Here is a 19,274-nt window from a genome sequence, read left to right on the forward strand (position 1 = left end):
TCTTTCTGACAGATACTAAAGAGAGAAGGGTCTTCCAGAGGAAAGTTGAGTTGTCTCAGTTTTTCTTTTTAAATAAAATCTTGTCAAGTCTGTGTTCAATGCTTGCCAATCACACACAAATAAAATACATACAAATCACACACAAAATGCAGAGGTTCAGCAAGGTCCTTGCTTTGGATTTTAAGTGCACACAACATTACATTTATATCCTTTCAGAGGTAAGTGAAAACTGGCCTTTTTTAAAAAGATATATTTTCTTATGAAATCACTTACACATCTAGCAAGGAGGCTTAGGTACAGCAATCTTTTTCACCACAATTTTTTGTTAATACAAATATGTTTAAAATGTAAAACACTTGCAGATTTTTTACAAAATCATTACATTTTCTAGAAGAACAAAGAGACTGTTACTCTGACACAGAAGGATTCTGGGGCACCCACTAGCACCTGTAAGCTTTTAAAGCAGAACACACTGTCATTCAGGAGAAAATGAAAAGCCCTCCAACTGAAGGAATAACTACAACATTTCATTTATGCTGGAGGGCTTGCAGCTCAGCCAAACAAGAGGAAGAAAAGCAAAGTGTAAGGATCAGAAAAAGGACAGTGTAGCCCTCCCTTCAGGGCTTTTGTGCACCTTACCTTTAGTGATTGATGTAAAGGCAGTTCAGATGATGCATTCTTTAAAATCTGGCTGCTTCCTTTTTTCCAGTACACACTCCCATGTTGCTGTAGGAAATACAGAAACAGGAGTTGGAGATGCCCTCCCAAGCTTCAAAGTTCCTGTCCTGATCTTATACTCTAAGGAACAAAAGAACTCTCTCCAAACTAGGACCAAACCATTACAAATCAAGGGCCTCATTAAAAACTCTTTTTTAAGACTGAGTAAAGCAGACACTAAACCAGAATGTTATTTTGAACTACAGAATTTTCTAGTGGGAACAATAACTGTACTGCTAATCGCATTAGATACTTATTTGAGGGCTCTTTGAGCTGTACCCAGAGCTCCACAGTCAAGTTTTAGTTCTGTGCTATTTCAGCACAGCCCCCTGATCCATCAGTTACAACCCTGACCACTTGCTGGAGGGGGAAAAATAAAGGGAATATGGGCAGTCTGGAAATGCATTCCCTTTTTCATTTGAGCAAGGTGGGGTTACTTGGCAGTGCCCAACCTGTGCTCCACTGGAGAATTCACAACAGAGCCTTGATACCAGCTCTGATTTTCAGACACTTTGCTCAGACTTTCAACTGCAATCAATGAAACATGGAGATAAAAGCAAGGGTTTTGATTAATTAATCCCAGATACATCAAGATGAATAACCTAAGCCTCACATGTCAGAATTAGCTACTGCTTTGGTGCTGTCCTCACCCTGAATATCATCTGTGAAAGTTATAAATTCATTGGAGTACTAGGAGGAGACTGGCTAACTGACTAAATGTCAGGGTGGGTTTTATAAATCTCAAAAAGAAGGCATTATGCACTACAGGCTAAATCACAGCAGCATTTTTGTCATTTCTGCATCATTTGGGTTTTGTTGTTTCTGTGCAGATCCCTGTCCTAGCCAACAAACACTGCTCAGGGGATGTCACTGTGCTTTCAGCAAACTGCTCCCGGCTCCTATCCCATTTTCCACAAGCACCTGGATCTACTGAAATTCAAAATGAACAAAGAATTAAAACAGTGTGAAGCCAATCAGTTCTGCACTATGTTGATCTAAACAATTGCACTGCAAACCTCAACCTCCCCTCCCAGTATCTTCTAGTGATTGTTGTGTCCTTCAAGTGCCCAGTTCCCCTGAGGAACATCTGTGGATGCTTATGCAGAATTTTAGATCTTATTTCATGCCATTACACTCTTCTGCCATGCAACTGTTAAAATGTATCACTACCTTATACTCTATCAAATAAATACAGTAAAATGAACTTTTCTGTACAAACTAACCTGGCCAGCACCAGACAAAGCTCTAATTTGAGAGAAGTTAAAGCCTGAAGACTTCATCTTTTCCAAGATCATATCCAGAGCCTACAACAACAAACAGAATCAAGAATGACAGTAACGAGCTATCAAATTATGCATACTCACAATCTGGAATTAAACAGTAAATTCATGTCATCACTGATAAGAATTCATTGGCAGAAAATGAAAAATTAGCTAATGACTATGGACGTCTCAAAAATCTGCATAAATTAATTTATTAAGTGAGAGTCCACGAAAGAAAAGTTGAGTCACACAGCAGAAAAATAGGATCTTTAAAGGAGCTGAATCACAAAGATCTGTTCTTTGAATCCTAAATAAGAGCCAAAAATTAAAGAATTCCAATTCATTAAAAAGCACTTGAAGAGTGCTAGAAACAAAGCAAGATTATCTTTCTGTTCTTACTCTTGAAAATCTATGAAATCTTAATAGGTACACCCAGCACCCCATCCTACAAAACATTAGGTAACCTCAATAGCAGTGGCCCCAGTGTCAACAAATTCACAGATTCTTCAACAGAAGGATAACTCAAGTGATTTTAGCACTTCAAGCACTGTAGTGGTTTTGGTAACCTAGATAAATTTTATTCTTGACACATTTTTCTGAAGTTTAAAACCAAAAATTAATCTATCTTTAAATAGTTTAATTTAGATCAGCATTTCCCAGGCTCTCTAGAAAAAAGGATCACTACAAGACTTCCTAAGAAACATCATATATATATATATCATATTATTATTTTAATAATTACAACAGTTCCTCTTCATTATGGTTCAAAAAACCAACTGCAAGCAAATTTAACAAGCCTTTGTCAGCTACTGTGGATCACCAACTGGAGGCTCTGTGACCTTTCAAATACTTTAACTATCCAAATCCCTCTAGTAGGACAAATTTACATAATACCATGTAAGTGCTGTAGAATATGCACAGAAGTAAGGGAGGCCTTCTTTTAAAATAGAAAAAAATGCCGTACTTCAAAATAATCAGTCAAAGTTACTGGGAACCAGCGAATAAATTGCCCTTTCACCACTTACCAGTTGCAACATCAGTTGGTAAGCAAAGCTTATTCTAAACAAAACTGTTTAATTAACCTGGATGCTACAAAAACAGATTCAAGCAAGGCAAAGTGACAGCTGCCCCATTTGTGTATGAGGGGGAAAAAAACAATCTTTTTTTCAAATGAAGGAGAGTCAGGAAAGAATTTCTCACACATAGAATGCTGTAATAGTGGAGAGTGAAGAAACAAACAAAAAACCCATCAAAATGTAGCATTTTCTACTATGTTTGTTGATAGCATTACTATTTGCATACCAAAGACACAGAATAACACTTCAAAGAAACAGAATGTAAGCAAAAGTACTGCGTTGATTTGAGTGATGAGTTTTGCTATTGCTCACAATAAACTTTCATTTCTGTAACAGCAAGAAAAAAGTTGTTCCATATAAAGTTTGTTCATACCTTGACCCACATAAGCACTGGTGAAGTGACTGTCAGTCTGTCACTGTGAATGTAGACTCCACCTTGAGTCCTACAGAAAAACAGGATTTTTATCTTGGTAAATTCAGCATTTTATTTCCATACCAAGCAGAGTTCTTCAAGTTTATTAATAACCAAGAAGAATTTGCAATGCTTTTATGTTAAGTGCAAGGATCAATGTTTGAAACACAAAAAAGTGAAAGCCAGCTCCTAGGAGGTGACACATTTGTCCCAAGTGCAAGGTAAGTGATTTTCAAGGAAAGGCCCTGATCCTGAAGATCCATGATAGAATCCTTGCTGATATTGGCTCCATGTAATTCATGGCTATTTCTGTCACAGGTAGTGACTTGAACCTCAAAGATGAGGTTCAGTTTTTGCTGTTAAACCATCAAGAAAAAAAATGTTTTGTTAAAACTTGTGGCTGAAGGATGACATTTGTCAATTCTATTGTTTAAGTAAGCAAATACTGTCATCCTACATCTTAATAACTGAATTTATCTCCAAATGCCTTTTAGATGTTCCCCTCATGCGTCTACATTCTGAGAGCATCCCATCCAGTCATGTCCACAAGTCTAAAGTTCCAAAAAAAACAGAATGGTGTATTTCTATGTCATATTTTGAGGTATATTTTCCAAATTTATTTCCTGTTGGGGGCTCTTGTTATAATTACATGCAAGGAAGGAAGAGCATTTAATACCCTTGCAGAGTGGGAAACATGAACATGGCATGGCATTTTCTATGCCTCCATAGATATCAGATTGAGACCAAATAGGGCAACAGTCCCCTCACCCCAATCTCCAAAGCTTTAAATTACATTATCCAAGTAAAATAAAAAAAAAATTAAAAGCCTTACTTAAATTCCGGAAGGTCCTTATCAAAATGAACATTATCCTCATAAATGACCCTCAGCTGTTCATCAATAGCAATGACTTTCAACTAGAAGATATAAAACAGGAAGTTAACAGAATCCAGCAATAATTGAATAGCACTGATGACTCATTTATAATAATTTAATTGCCACGGACAATTTTTTTTAAAAAAATCACCCCAATCCATACAACTTACTGAAAGTAGGGCATAATTTTACATCAAGCAAGTTATAATGTAAATTTCTAGCATGTTACCTATTCAGCAACATGTGGGTTTGTTTGTATTTTCTTTCTCCTGCAATGCACAAGATCGGGCTGCAGGGATGTGCTAAAGAACAGCAAATACATTATTACATTATTACCAGGTTCACAGCTTGCATCACAGTTGCCAGTTTTTGCAATTCCTCCAAAGAATACAGTATCTTAAAGATGTCATACACCTTCTCTTTTTGCCTCATCTTACCAAGGAACCTTACAGACCCTCTAGGGTACCTTGAACACCTTTCCTGCTCCCCAGATGGTGAGCAAATCAAAAGCACAACCCCAGCCCCATAAAGCTGAGCCTTCTTGTAAGCACGAATTAGAAGGGTACCACAACCTTTCCTCATCTATCTTCACTGAACTTCACCTAGTTCTGAAGAAAGAAAGCAAGAGCTGAGAAGAAAAGCAAGAAGGAAGCTCACATTCTGTGCCTATTTCAACCAGGGGGAGAGAGCAAACTGCTGCTAAAGGAACTGATAAAAAAGAAAAAAATAAACCCTACAAAGACTGTAATCTCAAGAAGCTGCACTCAAATAACAAGGCCATCCCCATTTTTACCATAGTAGCATAGAGCCATTATCTATGCCCTGGCACAACTCATTACCACCCTGCACTAGCTTAAAAATGGCTCTGACCCACTGCAGCCTAATTGGCTCTGTGCTTGCAGCATGTCCCTGTAAAAACACTTGATCAACCTAACCTGGATGTGTCTGTTCAAGCTCCCAAACTTCAGCACAACCATAATGGTGATTTATGCTCCAACACCTATTTTTAACATATTCAGGCCTCTGCACAATTTGGGCAGAGTTTCTAAGAGCAGTGCAGCAATACCTGGCTGTGCTGACAAATCAGAATTTCAAAACCTGAGCACCCAGGTTCACAGTCTTGATTCACACAAGGGAAGCTGGTTTTGGGTGCAAATCCAAGCTCCTAGAGCAGCAGGAAGAAGGGTCTTTATGCAGCCTGCATACAGAGAAGGGTCACAGCATTCCTCTGTTGTCAGAGCTTTCTCCTCACACGGGGCACCAACTGATGGTGAACTCACAACTGACACAAACATCAGTCCTTTTTTATCCTACAGCAAAACTTTCATTCCTTCTCTCTGTAAACTTCCTATTGGCAGCTCCACACAGCATTGACTCCTTGTCTCCCTCAACCAGCTCTCACATATCACCCAAACTCTTCCTCCTTACAGCAAACTCCAACTGACTAACTCACTCTTTTATCACACCCATCCTTCTTGGGCATAGCTGGACCTGTTAAGGGCAAGGCTGTTTCCAGTCTTTAGTAATTCATAGCTGTAACTCATCAGGGGTGGGATTGCCTACAGCACTATCTCTATTCTCTTGCAATCCATTCTTCCACTCTCTTCCCCAGGATTTAGTCCATCCCTAGCAGGATGTGGAAGCAGGACACATTCGGACATACAACCCTCTGCTTTAGAAGGGGCAAACAGAAAGGGATGAAGGCGAAGGGGATGTGAGAACAACCAGGTACATGCACTGTGTGCAGGCCGTGAACTTTTTAAAACACACAAATTGCTCAGAATTATGACAGCCATAAACTAAAACACAGGAAGTTCCACTATCAAATGAGGAAGAACTTTTGTTACATTGACTGCGGCAGAGCACTGGAACAGGATGCCCCGGGAGGACATGGAGTCTGCCTATCTGGAGACATTCCAAACCCTCCTGGACATACTCCTGTGTCACCTGCCCCCGGTTTGAACTGGATGATCTCCAGAGGTCCCTTCCACAGACTGACAGATCCGTCAGGTTGGAGGGACCATAGCAGATCATCCTCCCTGCTGTAGGAGGTTCCTGCACAGGGCACATGACTCTGTGCAGACATCTATCGATTATCTCCAGTGACGGAGACTCCACAACCTCTCTGGGCAGCCAAGGACTGTGTGATTCCGTGGATAATTTGGCATCAGCCAAAATCAGCGGGTGCGAGTCCGGGCAGCGAGCACCGCCCCGCTCCGAGCAGCCCCGCACGGCGAACGCGCGGCGGAGGGAGGAGAGGAGGGAGGAGAGCGGGGAGAAGAGGAGGGAGGAGAGCGGGGAGGAAGGCGCGGGGAGGGGACGGAAGCGGCCGGGAGAAGGAAGGCCTGGCCCCGATCTGGCCCGGCAGCCGCGGTGGCGGCGGGGAGCGCCGAGCTCATCCCCGCATCCCCCCGGGGCAGCTCCCGCTCCCCGCACGCCGGGCCCGGCTCGGAGCCCCCCGGGCAGCGCAGGGCCGGGAGCAGCGGGGCGGCCCCGACAGGGACAGGAGGGGAAGGAAAGGGAAGGGAAGGGAGGGGAGGGGCGGCGGAGGCGGTGCGGTACCTGCTGCGTGCTGAAATCCCAGCCCAGGTAGCAGGGAGCGGCCATGGCACGGCACGGCACGGCACGGCCCGGCACGGCACGGCACGGCCCGGCCCGGCACGGCACGGCCCGGCCCGGCACGGCACGGCCGGGGCAGGCACCGGGAAGGGGGTGGCTCTGCTGGCCCGGCCTCCCCGGGCAGGAGCCACCGGCCCGGCCCAGCGTTAATAAATGCTCAGGGAGCGCTCCATCCCTCGCACGGAGGGGCCGGGACAGCTCGGGGGTGATGTGCTGCTGGAGCCAGGGGTGTTTTCTGGGCTGATGTGCTGCTGGAGCCAGCGGTGTTTTCTGGGCTGATGCTGTGCTGGGATTGCCCCGTTCCCCATGCGCAGCCCCGATTCGCACACCGGCTCAGGTGTGATGCTGTCTGTGCCTTCATCCCGGTTTGTGCAAGGAAGGGAGCAGGGTAACCCACAAAAAGCAGCAACATTTTACACTGTGTATACATTTTAACAGAGGCGTCAGCTTTCATTGGTTTCAAATTACGAGACTTTTCCCTGCATTTGAGCCTGGGGTCCGTTTTGAGTAGGCGGTCCATGAGTTGATGGTCGCAATTACCCACTGCTATAATCACTTTTCCCCCAATTACTGCTCAGTTCTGCTGAATTCACTCTTGGTGGCTCTTGTCCAGCCCATTCATCTTGGGACTGTCTTCCCTTTTCCTTAAAACAACAAATTAGCCAAGCATACAGAATTCACAATGTAGCTGCTTAATCATAACCGTCCAGCCACAGCTACTGGTTAACAACTAAAAAAAAATCCAAAACCTAAACACCTGCAAAGTTTGATACAAACCCTTGTTCAAATCTTTAGGGCCTTGGGATCAGGATGGTGGGATTTTGGGATGGTGGGATGGGGATGGTGGGATGGTGGATGACGGGATGATGGGATGGTGTCTCACTCTGTGCCAGGGTGGTGCAGGGGCAGCTGAGCACGGACAACCAGCACCCACACACAGGGATCCCCAGCAGCAGCACCCAGACCAGAGAGACAACACCAGAGCTGTCATGCAGGAACCACCCAGGAACCAGAACCAAATAAAAACCAGCAGCCTCAAGCCAGAGTCCCAAGGAATTAATTAAATTTTAATATCCCATTACTACAATTAATATCCCACAGCCCTGTCGTGGTATCACACTCTTATCAGTACAAACACACACAGCATTCCATTAAAAAAAACCACAGTGTTGTTACTTTGGCTGAAGTATTGTTTTCTGGTTTGCCTTTTTTCATTTGGGAGGGTTGGGGAGGTGTTAGGTTTTTGCACTATCTGCCATGGCATGTGACAAGCAAAGTGGTATTCCTTAATCAAAAGAAGTCTCATATGAAATACACTTCCATCCTGCAATCAAGGCAGCATCTCAGCAGAGCCTTAATGAAGTCAAATAGGTTTTGCATGCCCAGGATCTTAAACTATTTTTACAGTATAAACACTTAATTTGAGATAGCTCAGTTGGTCAGAGCATGGTGCTAATAATGCCAGGGTTGTGACTTTGATCCCTGTATAGGCCATTCACTTAATGGTAGAACTTGATGATCCATGTGGGTCTCTTCCAACTCAGAACATTCTGTCAGTCTAATTATAAAATACTACAAAATTTTGTCATAGACTGAACATTTAAAAATATGGCCAGTGATTTCTCAAAGCCCTAACACTCATAGGTTTATACTTTCAAGACCTCTAGTTATTGTTGAGAACAACAACCTTTAGAACAATGGCCACCATGTAGTGGTGGAATTTGCCTGCTCCTGAAGAGCTCCTGCTGGATGAACTTGTCCTGAGCAAAGGTCTCACCTAACCAGAGGCTGTGAAGGAAATAATGTTTCTGAAATGTTACCAAGAACTGTTTCCTCGGTGTAATTGATACCAGAAAACAAAGGATCAAATGACACACAGACTCTGGGTTTTTTATTAATGCAGAATGTGGCTGGTGAGCCAGAGAGGAGAGGTTTGCTCAGCCCTTTCATTGGCTGCACAGTCCCTGTAAACAATAACATTCAAACGCTGAGGCTTGAAGTGCTGCAATTTTCAAAAGATTTGAAAAAACCAAAAGAAGCTGAAGTTTGCAAGTCTGAATGTAAGAACTGTGAATGACTTCTGAAAAAGAGAAAATAGTGGATTTTAATTTTTTTAAAGGAGATATTGACTAGTAGAAAGGGAACTAGAGTTTATAAACAAAAAAAAACAATCTTGTGAGGATGTAAGAATCAGTTATATTCTTCAACAATAGGGTCAGAATACTCTCAAAAAACAAGAAATTGCTTGACTTAAAGGCACAGAAAAGCTGGGGCTGGAATAACCCCCCCTTGTATTATCAATCTACTTAATTAGGAACAAGAGTCCAAGACAGGTCAGGAGGAGAATGCACTGAAGGACAAAGTGGGAATGTTATTGTTGCTGCTTTCACTGCTCATGTTTCCCAAAAGAAAGTAAGGAAGTTTAGAGAATCAGTGCTTTACCCAGTCATTCTGTTGCCCATCTTTTCATCAAGGCAGCACTGTCTCAAATTTATTGTTTGAGTATGGAAAATGTGCATTGCTGCTGTTCTTTCTGTACTCAAATTCATGCTTACAGGTACTGCCATAGCCTCCTGAATGTTTCCTGAAAGCAAAGAAGGTTTAGCTGTGCATTTATCAGTGAAGTTGCATTCATGTACTGGTGATGTTTTAGCACTGACAAATCCAGAATTTCCAGAGGGGATGGACAAAATGCCGTTTATAATTGAAATGTCACCACTGCAGATTAACAGCTTGAGGCAAAGCACAGATTAATCACTCAAGACACATGGAGCAGAGTAAAGGGAAAAGCAAGTTTATTCCCTTTTTCCTATTAACTAGTTTCTGACCTGATGGAGAAGCAACATTTCCATTCTTTCCTAGGCCCCTGGCTGTTTAGATAAGTTACAACTAGGATGCCAATTAAAGCTATTTTTCCTTACCCCACTGTCAAGTTAACTGCAGCTGCACATTTATATCAATTCACTGTAAAACATAAATTAACTGTATTCCACATTCCTACATACTGAGATTTTTCACTTTTTATTCTCACTTCCAGTATCAAAACCTGCCTCTGATCTCAGCTGCTCTCTGATATGAACTTAGATTTAACTGCACTCTTCAGCTTTGCACAGGGGAACTCCTTGGAAAACAGTGATAGCCTAAATTCAAGGCTTCATTATCATCACATCATCTGAGACATGCCAAGATGGAGAGCAGATAGACCAGACCTTTGCTATAAATTAGGGTGACTGTATTGACAGTAGTCCAGCTAACCTGATTTGTACCAGCTACATAATTTAATGGGATGTGGAAGGACTCACACCTTCACAGGAAGCCCATGGGCAACCACAAAGCTAACAATTCTCCTGCTTCCTGAAGCAGATTTTGGGCACCTAACTAGTTATTTTAAGTAGCAGGGCAGCCAAGTGGGTATTCCACACTGGTGGATCCATAGGACAGGCAAGAGTCACTGCAAATAGAATCTTAAATTATGAACATGCAATAAACTACAGCAGCCCGTGTTAGCACAAGCATTGTTCAGTCTGCTGGCATAATTACCCTCTTTCCAAAAAGAAATCTTGTGGCTCTTTAATTAGCCTCAGAAACATTAAACATAGCAAACTGGGTCAGAGGCAAGCCAACCTTTTTGCCAAGTAACCTGAGTCATGTGCACTGCTGCTAATGAGGTGGGAGATGTTTACAATGTTCAACTCCAAGTAACACAACGGTAACACATTAACACATCACGTTTAAAAAAGAAAAAAATCTCATCCTGAGCACTAGACCTACCTGCTAGAATTATGTCTGAACAATGGCAATGCTCTAAAGGTCATTCCCTTCCTACTTGGCATTGCAAGTACTCTTATCACAAAATCTCCGGCAATGTTTAACCAAGTACTGAGAATATAAAATACCACAGTACCATAAAATAAAAGATGAAGTTTCTGTTCTTTTTATTGAGATGGCATTATAACACCAAAAGTGTTTTTTTTCCCCTAAATATGTGCTTATCTGTTGAAATTATTTTTGCACATGATCTTGTGGTAACCAGTATGTTTGTCCCTACCTCCAAATGCAGTGGAAAGTCTCATTATTCACTCCGTAAGAATAACAGCTTGATGTTTAAAAGCAATGGATTGAGGAGGCTAGTTTTTTACTGACTGCACTGTGAACACCTGAGTGTGAGGAAGAACTTTGCTGCCATGAACACAATTCTGTGCAAAGTGCCCTAGGACAACCCTTGGCCAGGGATGCTGGCCCAGATGCCCCCTGTGGTCCCTTCCAACCTGACCCACTCTGGGATTCTCTGAAGACATGTACAAAGATTCAGCAAAATCCCTGTGAATGAGTTCCACAAGAGGAAGCCCCGAGCACAGCTGTTGCATAGAGACTAAAAATGTAGATAATTTAAGTGTAGTAATTACTCCACAAACTTACAGGCTGATTTAATTTTTTGACGTGCATATTCAATATGCCAGGTGTGATACTGCATTAACCAGTTAAGGCCCTTTACAGAGAACTCATCAGGAAATGGTGCAGAATTCCACATAAAAGCACACAAATAATGGGTACAAGAAAAGAACTTAAATGATGGTTCAACTACACAATCTCAACTACACCATCAGTTTCATGGGTACTGGTCAATTTGCAGCTTTTATTTGATCATGTACATAAAATCCTCCAAATTCACTTCTAGTGAATTCAGCAGAAGATGTTTTGATTTCAGTGGGTACTGCATCAGGCATTGAGGAATTGTATCTAGTTTTATGTACTCTAGTTTTATATACTCTAGTTTTACAGATGTAATTTCCTTAACTCAATTAGGCTACCAGTGATTATGAAGTGCAGTACAAAGTCCTCATGAGATTTCTGCATGGAAGTGAAGGATGCTTCTGAATAACAAATTATTTTTAGGATACCTTCCTCCTCTGCACAGACCTCAAGACCACGTTCATTCTCACAATAGTAACAATACTTTACCTTTGGAGGACTATCCTAACTACAGCCATTTGTAAGATTTATTAAAGTTAGCTTATGCACCCAGCAGAGCTTCTTGAAGATGAATACCAAAGCGATTTGTGTTCTAGTGCTCAAAAGCAAATATCTCAGAAGCAGGATGGTGTCATCCAGATAAAACTTTTCATTAACAACAGATCAACCAGTTCTTCCACGGTGTACTTGATTCTTATCAAACTTCACTTACAGATAAGTGCATCTTATTGATTAAAAGCAATCAAAGATAAACTCATTCCTACTCAAACAATGCCTGAATTCGAAATTAATAAGGGACAAACCTTGCTCTTTTCAGCACCATCCTGCAAGGACCAAAAGTCTTCTTGCAATCAAGAGTGAGTGAAAATCCTGTAGTTTTTAGGTGGAAAAATCAAGGCAGAAAAGTTATATAGCTTATACAATTTGTTTTGTACCCTGCATGAAATTCTCACATAATTCCTATATGCCTATTACGGATCTTGGGAGAATAAATAAGCACGGGGTGTTGTCACCTCCCAGAACTGTACCCTTCATAACTCCACAGAGAGGAAACAGTCAGAAAAGCAGTTTTTATAGAAGATAAGGAGGCCAGGGGAACTGTGAGGGAAGATGTCAAAAGCTGACTTGTTTAAAATCTCTAACTGGTAAACACGTTCAGTTTCTTCTTAGACTTGCCTCTGCACATTGTCACTTCTAAAAGGGAATTCCAGAAGTTCTTGATGGGCAAGGATAGCAGAATTGTAAAATGAACAATTCCTGACCCTCACTTTTGGAGGCTGGTTGTTTACTCAGGAGAGATTCCAGTCCTATCAACGAGACAACCAACAGAGGGAGCAGCCTTCTAACAAAGCAAATTTCAGCATTTTACTTTACTTTTTGTAGCAACTAGCACTCCAAAGGAATATGATTTAATCCTCAGCAAGTCAGGACAGAAGAACAGAGGTTTTTAAATGCTGTTTATGTCAGGCACAAAAAACACATACAGAACATCTGCAGCATTTAACTCCTCATGAGCAGCACAACTGAATTTGACATGCAGGAACAGTCACTTCTCTTTGACCACATTTACCATCCACAAAAAGAAAAAAAAAACACAAAAAAATGTGTAGACTGGATAGCACCAAGCTCCTGACACCTGCAAAGCCAGATGAGTACTAAACCATAAAATCACAGGTTGGAAGAGACCTTAAGGATCAGCTGCTCCAACCTTTCCTGGCAAAAGCATGTAAAGCACAAGATATTTGGTATGAAACCCTCAGTGCTAACTTGGTGTGCTTGATTTAGAACTTTAGAGACATCCAGGCAGAGAGCAGGATCAGAGATATTTGGTAGGCATATATATATGCCTACCTACACACACTAATTATATTTACCTTAAGACACAATGAATAAAATGGATATTTAGAATCCTATCAAGGAAATGTGAAGATGGATTACATGCAACCCAATCTCTCCAAACCCTCAGAGGGACCTGAAGGAGAGCTGGTCCCTTCCTTTGACATAGTTGAACCCTTTAGGTCTGAAAGCACAGGAAAGATAAGATCAGAGGAAACATCTCAAGATCATTTTGAAAACTTCCATCATAGGATCCTTCACCCCATTAGCAAGGACAGGCAGAGAGCACCAGAAATAATCTTGCACCATCAGAAAGTCCTGTGCTCTACTCACAACACACTGTAACAGGCATGCTTTAAGGTTGTGATTTCAAACAATAGAAATGTGTGTGCTCTTATCAAAAATCTCACTAAAAAGTAAACAGTTACTATTGATTCTACTAATACTGTCTGGAATCCAAATAATAGCAGCCACCTTGCTTCTATCTTTCTTTGTGTTATTACATTTTCTAACAATAAAAGTCACTTTCTTCCACTTGAAGACTGCACTTAAAATTTAAAAAGCACTATAGAAAGATAGAGAAAAGGGCATTATCACAGTAACTTTGATTTTCCTTCTCAGTGCCAGTTAAAATCTACAGACATTTGCATTCTGTCTTTTTAACCTCCATGAGCAGTGCTGAACAAGTCTATAATTCAGCACACGAATACCATGAATAATATACCTCTGGTCTCAGGTGTGCAGTAAAACCCAGTGTTACAGGAAGTGCATTCAGTCAGTTAACCATTATGAGCATTTTTAATTATCTTTAAATCAACAATTATTCCTAAAAGGTCCTCCAAACAATTTTTAATAAAAAAGTAATTTACTACACGCAAATTAATTACTATGAGATAAAATTAGTTGCATCTTTTTAAATGAGATTTTGCAATCAAGGTCAAGGGCAGTAAACATCTACTTCAGGTTTTAAAAGCCACAGCTTTTGGACAATGAAGTATTCTCAGGGTTTTTTGCCTCGAGGAAATGAAGAATTGGTTCCATTGTGATGGAAGAAAAGACTTAAGGGAAATAGGGCACTTCAGTGGATAATCAAGTGAAAACCACTCAGATGATGTTTTGATCAGGAATTTGTTCAATTAAAAAAGAACAATTTTTGACACAAAACTAATCATGGCAATAAATTTTCAGAACCTATAGTGCTGTTCAGAGATACATGTGCCAGTGCTAGAAAATGGCTTGGCTGCTTGTACTCCTCAGCAACTTAGAGCAACCCAAATGGAGATCGCTAATGTTTCAGTCTCAGGCAAGCACAGCCACTCCACTCCAATAGCGCCACCTGCTGCATACTGGGAAAGTGTACAGGGCTCTGGAGCTCCAGAAAACTCAATTTAAAGATTTATTGACTGATTTAAAAACAAATCCCATGGTGTGCATGTACGACAATAGGAATTTATTTTTATTTATTAGTAATACCTAAGCAGGTAATACCTAAAAGGAAGTTGTTCCACTGTAATGTAAGAACAGAACCTGTGGGCAATCTGTTTTCAAGTTTATCCCAGTGGCATAAAAAGGATTAGCTACATCATCTCACTACACATCAAAGTCAAAATTAACCTCATGTACTTTCTGATGTTGTGCAGATTAGAGCTGCAATTCATTTTATTAATCATACCCTGGTTGCAAATATATATATATGTATGTGTGTGTGTGTATGCAGACACAGAGAATTGCCTTGATGGCAAAGTGTACCTGCACAAACACACATACACACCCCCAGAGACTGATTCAATCACATCTCAAATCCTGTGTGCAGTTTTGGGCCTGTCATGACAAGAAAGACATTGCTGGAGTGTGTTCAGAGAGGAGCAACTGAGCTGGGAATGGGCCTGGAGCACAAGTCTGATGAGGAGCAGCTGATGGAGCTGTGGAGGATCAGTCTGGAGAAAAAGAGGCTCAGGGGGAACCTTCTAATTCTCTACAACTCCCTGACAGGAGGTCATGGTGAGGTAGGGGTCAGTCTCTTCTCCTGGGTGACAAGTGGCAGGATGAGAGGAAATAGCCTCACATTGCACCAGGAGAGGTTCAGATTGGATTTTAGGAATTTTTGTTCGTGGAAAGGGTTATAAAGCATGGAAATAGGCTGCTCAGGGAAGTGGTGGAGTCACCATCCCCAGAAGTATTCAAAAAACACTTGGGGAATGTCATCTGAGAGTGTGGTTTAATCTTGAACATGGTGGTGCTGGGTTCACTTGCTGATCATAAAGGTTTCTTCCTGCCTTAACAATTTTATGAAGACTCTGTTCACAAATTTTCCCTGAAGAGCAAACAGTGATGCATAGGGGGTTGGCTGAGCTAATCCTGTTTGCAGTTCCTCCACTCTGCTGTACCACCTGGACTCATTCCCTTTGTTTCACCAGCCATCTGGCACCTTTACCTGGTTTGTGGTTTTGTTACTTTTCTGTGCAACTGCTTGGGAGGGGACTGACTTGTGTAAACCATTCACATGACTTTGTGTGATGGCTTTTCCGTGATCCTGAGGGAATGGCACAGCACAAATAATTAATAATAATTTCTGATCAGATACAAACTCATTAATGTTGAATGCTCTTCTAATGAGAAGTGAATCTCACATCTCTGAAGACAGAGCCTGTGTTTCAGGTTTAAGGATGCTATCCCAGTAATTCCTCCTGCACACACAGACAGGCTGCACAAGTCACTTTTACAGGAGGTCAGAGAGCCAAATAGTGTGACTGGAATTTTAAAAAGGTTGGGTAACTTTTATGACCATTAATAATGTTTGTATTGAATGCCAGCTCAAACTGTAATGAGGTTAATTAAATATCCTGTCCCAATGTATAAGCCAGCTGCCTGAAGGTCCAGAGTGTCTCCATGTGACAACAGCTCAGAACAGCAGACAAACAAGGCAATTGAGGCACTGCTTGCTAGAGAGCACCAGGTGTTTGTCACTGCTGAAGGCTGAGAATCAAAGTGGATCTAACAAAGCCATGATACACCAGAACAATTCTAACATGATGTGCTTTTTCTGAGGTAGAGAGAAGCCAACTTCAAGAGTATCCACAGTGTCTGACAGTATTGTGTTTCCTGGCTAAAGCAGGAAAGGACTGCAGCTGAGGTGGGTAACACAGCTGTAAGACACAAGCATATTGGGAAGGCAGGAGTAATTATTAACAAGTCAGCTACAACAGATTTGCACATGTGAGCCTGCTGAGCCTTCCCAGAGCTCTGTGCACTGCATATCTAGAGTCTTGTCACCTGCACACACAGAACTTCAGAGGGGATTCCCAAGATGTGTAGGATTTCAGCCTGATTCAGTCAATCATTCATGATGCAACCCAAGGCACATGAAGGAACAACTGAACTGTCTGAGCTCAGGTAGCTGGGAAGCTCGAGCCTGTTGAACAGTCTCAGCAAAGAGAATGGCTGCAACATTTCAAGCTCCTGCCAAAAGCCTCCTCTGAAATCAGCCACTGCAGCACTTTGGGCACATCAGCAGATTTCTGCTACAAAATGCATGCCAGCCTGCAACGAACTGAACTTTTCCCTTTCCCCAATAGGAAGGGCCCCAGAATTTCTGAAGCAGCAAGGAGGCTTGGGTTATATGTGTCACAATGAAGATATTCATTTTAGTCAAAAACTTGACTAAAACCTAAAATGGCAAAGTAGTCTTTCATGTTTTATGGGTCAATGTGCTGAGGGTTACTACTTTTATTAGCTACAGAAGATCGTGACAACATAATCTTTAAAATCTTTATAACTTTCAAAATCAATGAACACAACCTCTGCTCATTTCTGTTGTTTTTCATGGGTCTTAGTAAACAGCATCTTTTTCTTATATATACATTTTATAACAACATATTGTTGTTTCCCAACTACCCCCAGTATTTTGTCAGAAAACAAAATTTGGAAGTTATTACTTGTTCCCTGATACCATCTAACAACATACCTTCCTTACCAGAGTGTAACACATCTTTCTGTCCTTACCATGTGTGCTCAAAGGGAATGTAACCACTTCAACTACACTGATGTAACTGTAGTAGCACAACTGATTTTTAGAGAGAGGATTTAAGATTTGCCTGGTGAAGAGAAGGTTGTGTGGAGACCTCATTGCAACCCTCCAGTATCTGAAGGCACCCTACAGGGAAGCTGGAGAGTGACTCCTCATTAGGATTTGTAGTGACAGGACAAGGAGTAATAGGTACAAATTGATAGAGGGGGAGTTTAGGCTGGATATTAGGAAGAAATTCTTTACTTTTAGGGTGGTGAGATATTGGAACAGGTTGCCCAGGGAAGCTGTGCATTCCCCAACCCTCGGAGTGTTAAAGGTCAGGTTGGACAATTCCTGGAGCAACCTGATCTAGTGGGAAGTGTCCCAACCCATGGCAGGGGGAGTTGGGACAAGATGGTCTTTTAGGACCCTTTCAACCCTTAACATTCCGCGATTCAATGAACTTCTCTTGTGGCACAACAGCACCACAAATCTGTGCAAGTTTCTTTAAGAGATTGGTTATTACCAGTCTAACAGCTGTGGTTTGTGTCCTTCTGGACACAAATTCTTCTCAACCAGAAAATTACAACATCCCCTCACAAGGTGTCTTGGAAAGAGTATAATGGATAAATAAAAGCCTATTGCCAAAGCAATAGGAGTGTTATCCATTTCTAAGAGAAATACCATTTTTTTTCACTCAAGGCAACTTCAAACCATTAATCTTCCCTACAATTCCACTGACTTCAACTCAGTGGGTCAGAGCATGGTGCTAATAACATCAAGGTTGTGGGTTTGGTCCCTGTATGGACATTCACTCCAGATTTTGAGGGTCCCTCACAACACAGGATATTCTGTGATTTCTGTTGTGCTTGCTGGAGGATTCTACACCTGGAGATGTTTGCACAGATCATCTGAACCAGCACAGGAGATTTACATTTCTAAGTGTATCACAGCACTTGAAGCCCACAAAACTGGAAAGAAACCATGGTGGAAGGCGCTGTATGGAATCCAGCCATACGTGACACTGTCCATTGTGACAGTGACAGTGACAGTGACAGTGACAATGACAGGGACAGTGACAGTGACAGTTCCATCGAACTCGCTGCTCTGCCGTGCCCCGGCTGCTCCAGACCCTTCGCCCCAAGGCCAGTGGTTCTCTCCTCGCTCCAGGGAAGGAGCTCAGGGATCTGGATCCCCGAGGCTGTGCCGATGCTGTGGGGTGCAGGTGGGTACCCGGGACAGCTGTGGGATGATCCCAGCTCAGGGGGATGCACAGGACACTGCCTTGGAGCCTCTGCTCACCCAGCCACGGGGATGTGTCAGAGCTGTGCTCAGTGCCTTTCCTCCTTGTCTTTAGAAAATAATTAATTCTGCTTTATAAACCTGCATTTGTTAGCCGACCATTCTGACAAAGCCTTATTTCTCTATTTGGTTTATGCCACACAAAAGGTAAATTGTCTGGAGAGGATGACATTTTAGTTACAAAAACCTCAGTCTTGCATTCCAAGTGGCTCTTAGGAAATACCCCTGACTGTTTACTCAAGTTAGTTTTGAGATAGTCCTTTTAAAGCCTTACCAAAAATGTGTCACTGCATGAAAAGGAGCAGATGCACAATTGTATTAAAACTACAGTTTAACAGCTTTTTTGTTTTTATATAGTACTATCTTGGGCCCTTCACGGACCTATTTCAGGGACAAAACGTTCAAGTACCTAGCCCAGGAAAAGCTTTACACTTTACCTGATATGATCAAAAGCCATATGTTTTTTAAATTTTTGCCTCATTATAAGATAATACTGTTAACATTAAGTTTTGAAACGTAGCTTATCAGGCATTTTAAGAGTTTGCTCAGCTCTTGTTAACAAAACTATTATTTCTGTAGTTTACAGTAGTTTCACGAATACAAGCCGCACGGATTATAAGCCGCACCCCCGGTGCCTCGACAATGTTGCTGTCTTTGTCAATAGATAAGCCGCACCCGGAATATTAGCCGCACTTTC

At 41.8% G+C, this 19,274-nt stretch overlaps 1 protein-coding gene across 1 annotated transcript in view; it reads right to left on the reverse strand.

Annotated features, from left to right (window-relative positions):
• The window catches only part of XYLB (xylulokinase), an 81,823-nt gene extending 74,875 nt beyond the window's left edge, over nt 1-6,948 (reverse strand). Inside the window, exons 1-5 of the mRNA XM_033082844.1 lie at nt 6,904-6,948; nt 4,300-4,382; nt 3,429-3,498; nt 1,941-2,021; nt 640-726 (exon numbers count right to left, since the gene is read on the reverse strand). Coding sequence (XP_032938735.1) covers nt 640-726; nt 1,941-2,021; nt 3,429-3,498; nt 4,300-4,382; nt 6,904-6,948 — 366 coding nt within the window. The remainder of the gene's footprint in view (nt 1-639; nt 727-1,940; nt 2,022-3,428; nt 3,499-4,299; nt 4,383-6,903) is intronic.
• Between the last annotated feature and the right edge of the window lie 12,326 nt (nt 6,949-19,274).

Source organism: Catharus ustulatus, chromosome 1, assembly GCF_009819885.2.
Source record: "Catharus ustulatus isolate bCatUst1 chromosome 1, bCatUst1.pri.v2, whole genome shotgun sequence".
In the NCBI taxonomy this organism is placed as follows: domain Eukaryota; kingdom Metazoa; phylum Chordata; class Aves; order Passeriformes; family Turdidae; genus Catharus; species Catharus ustulatus.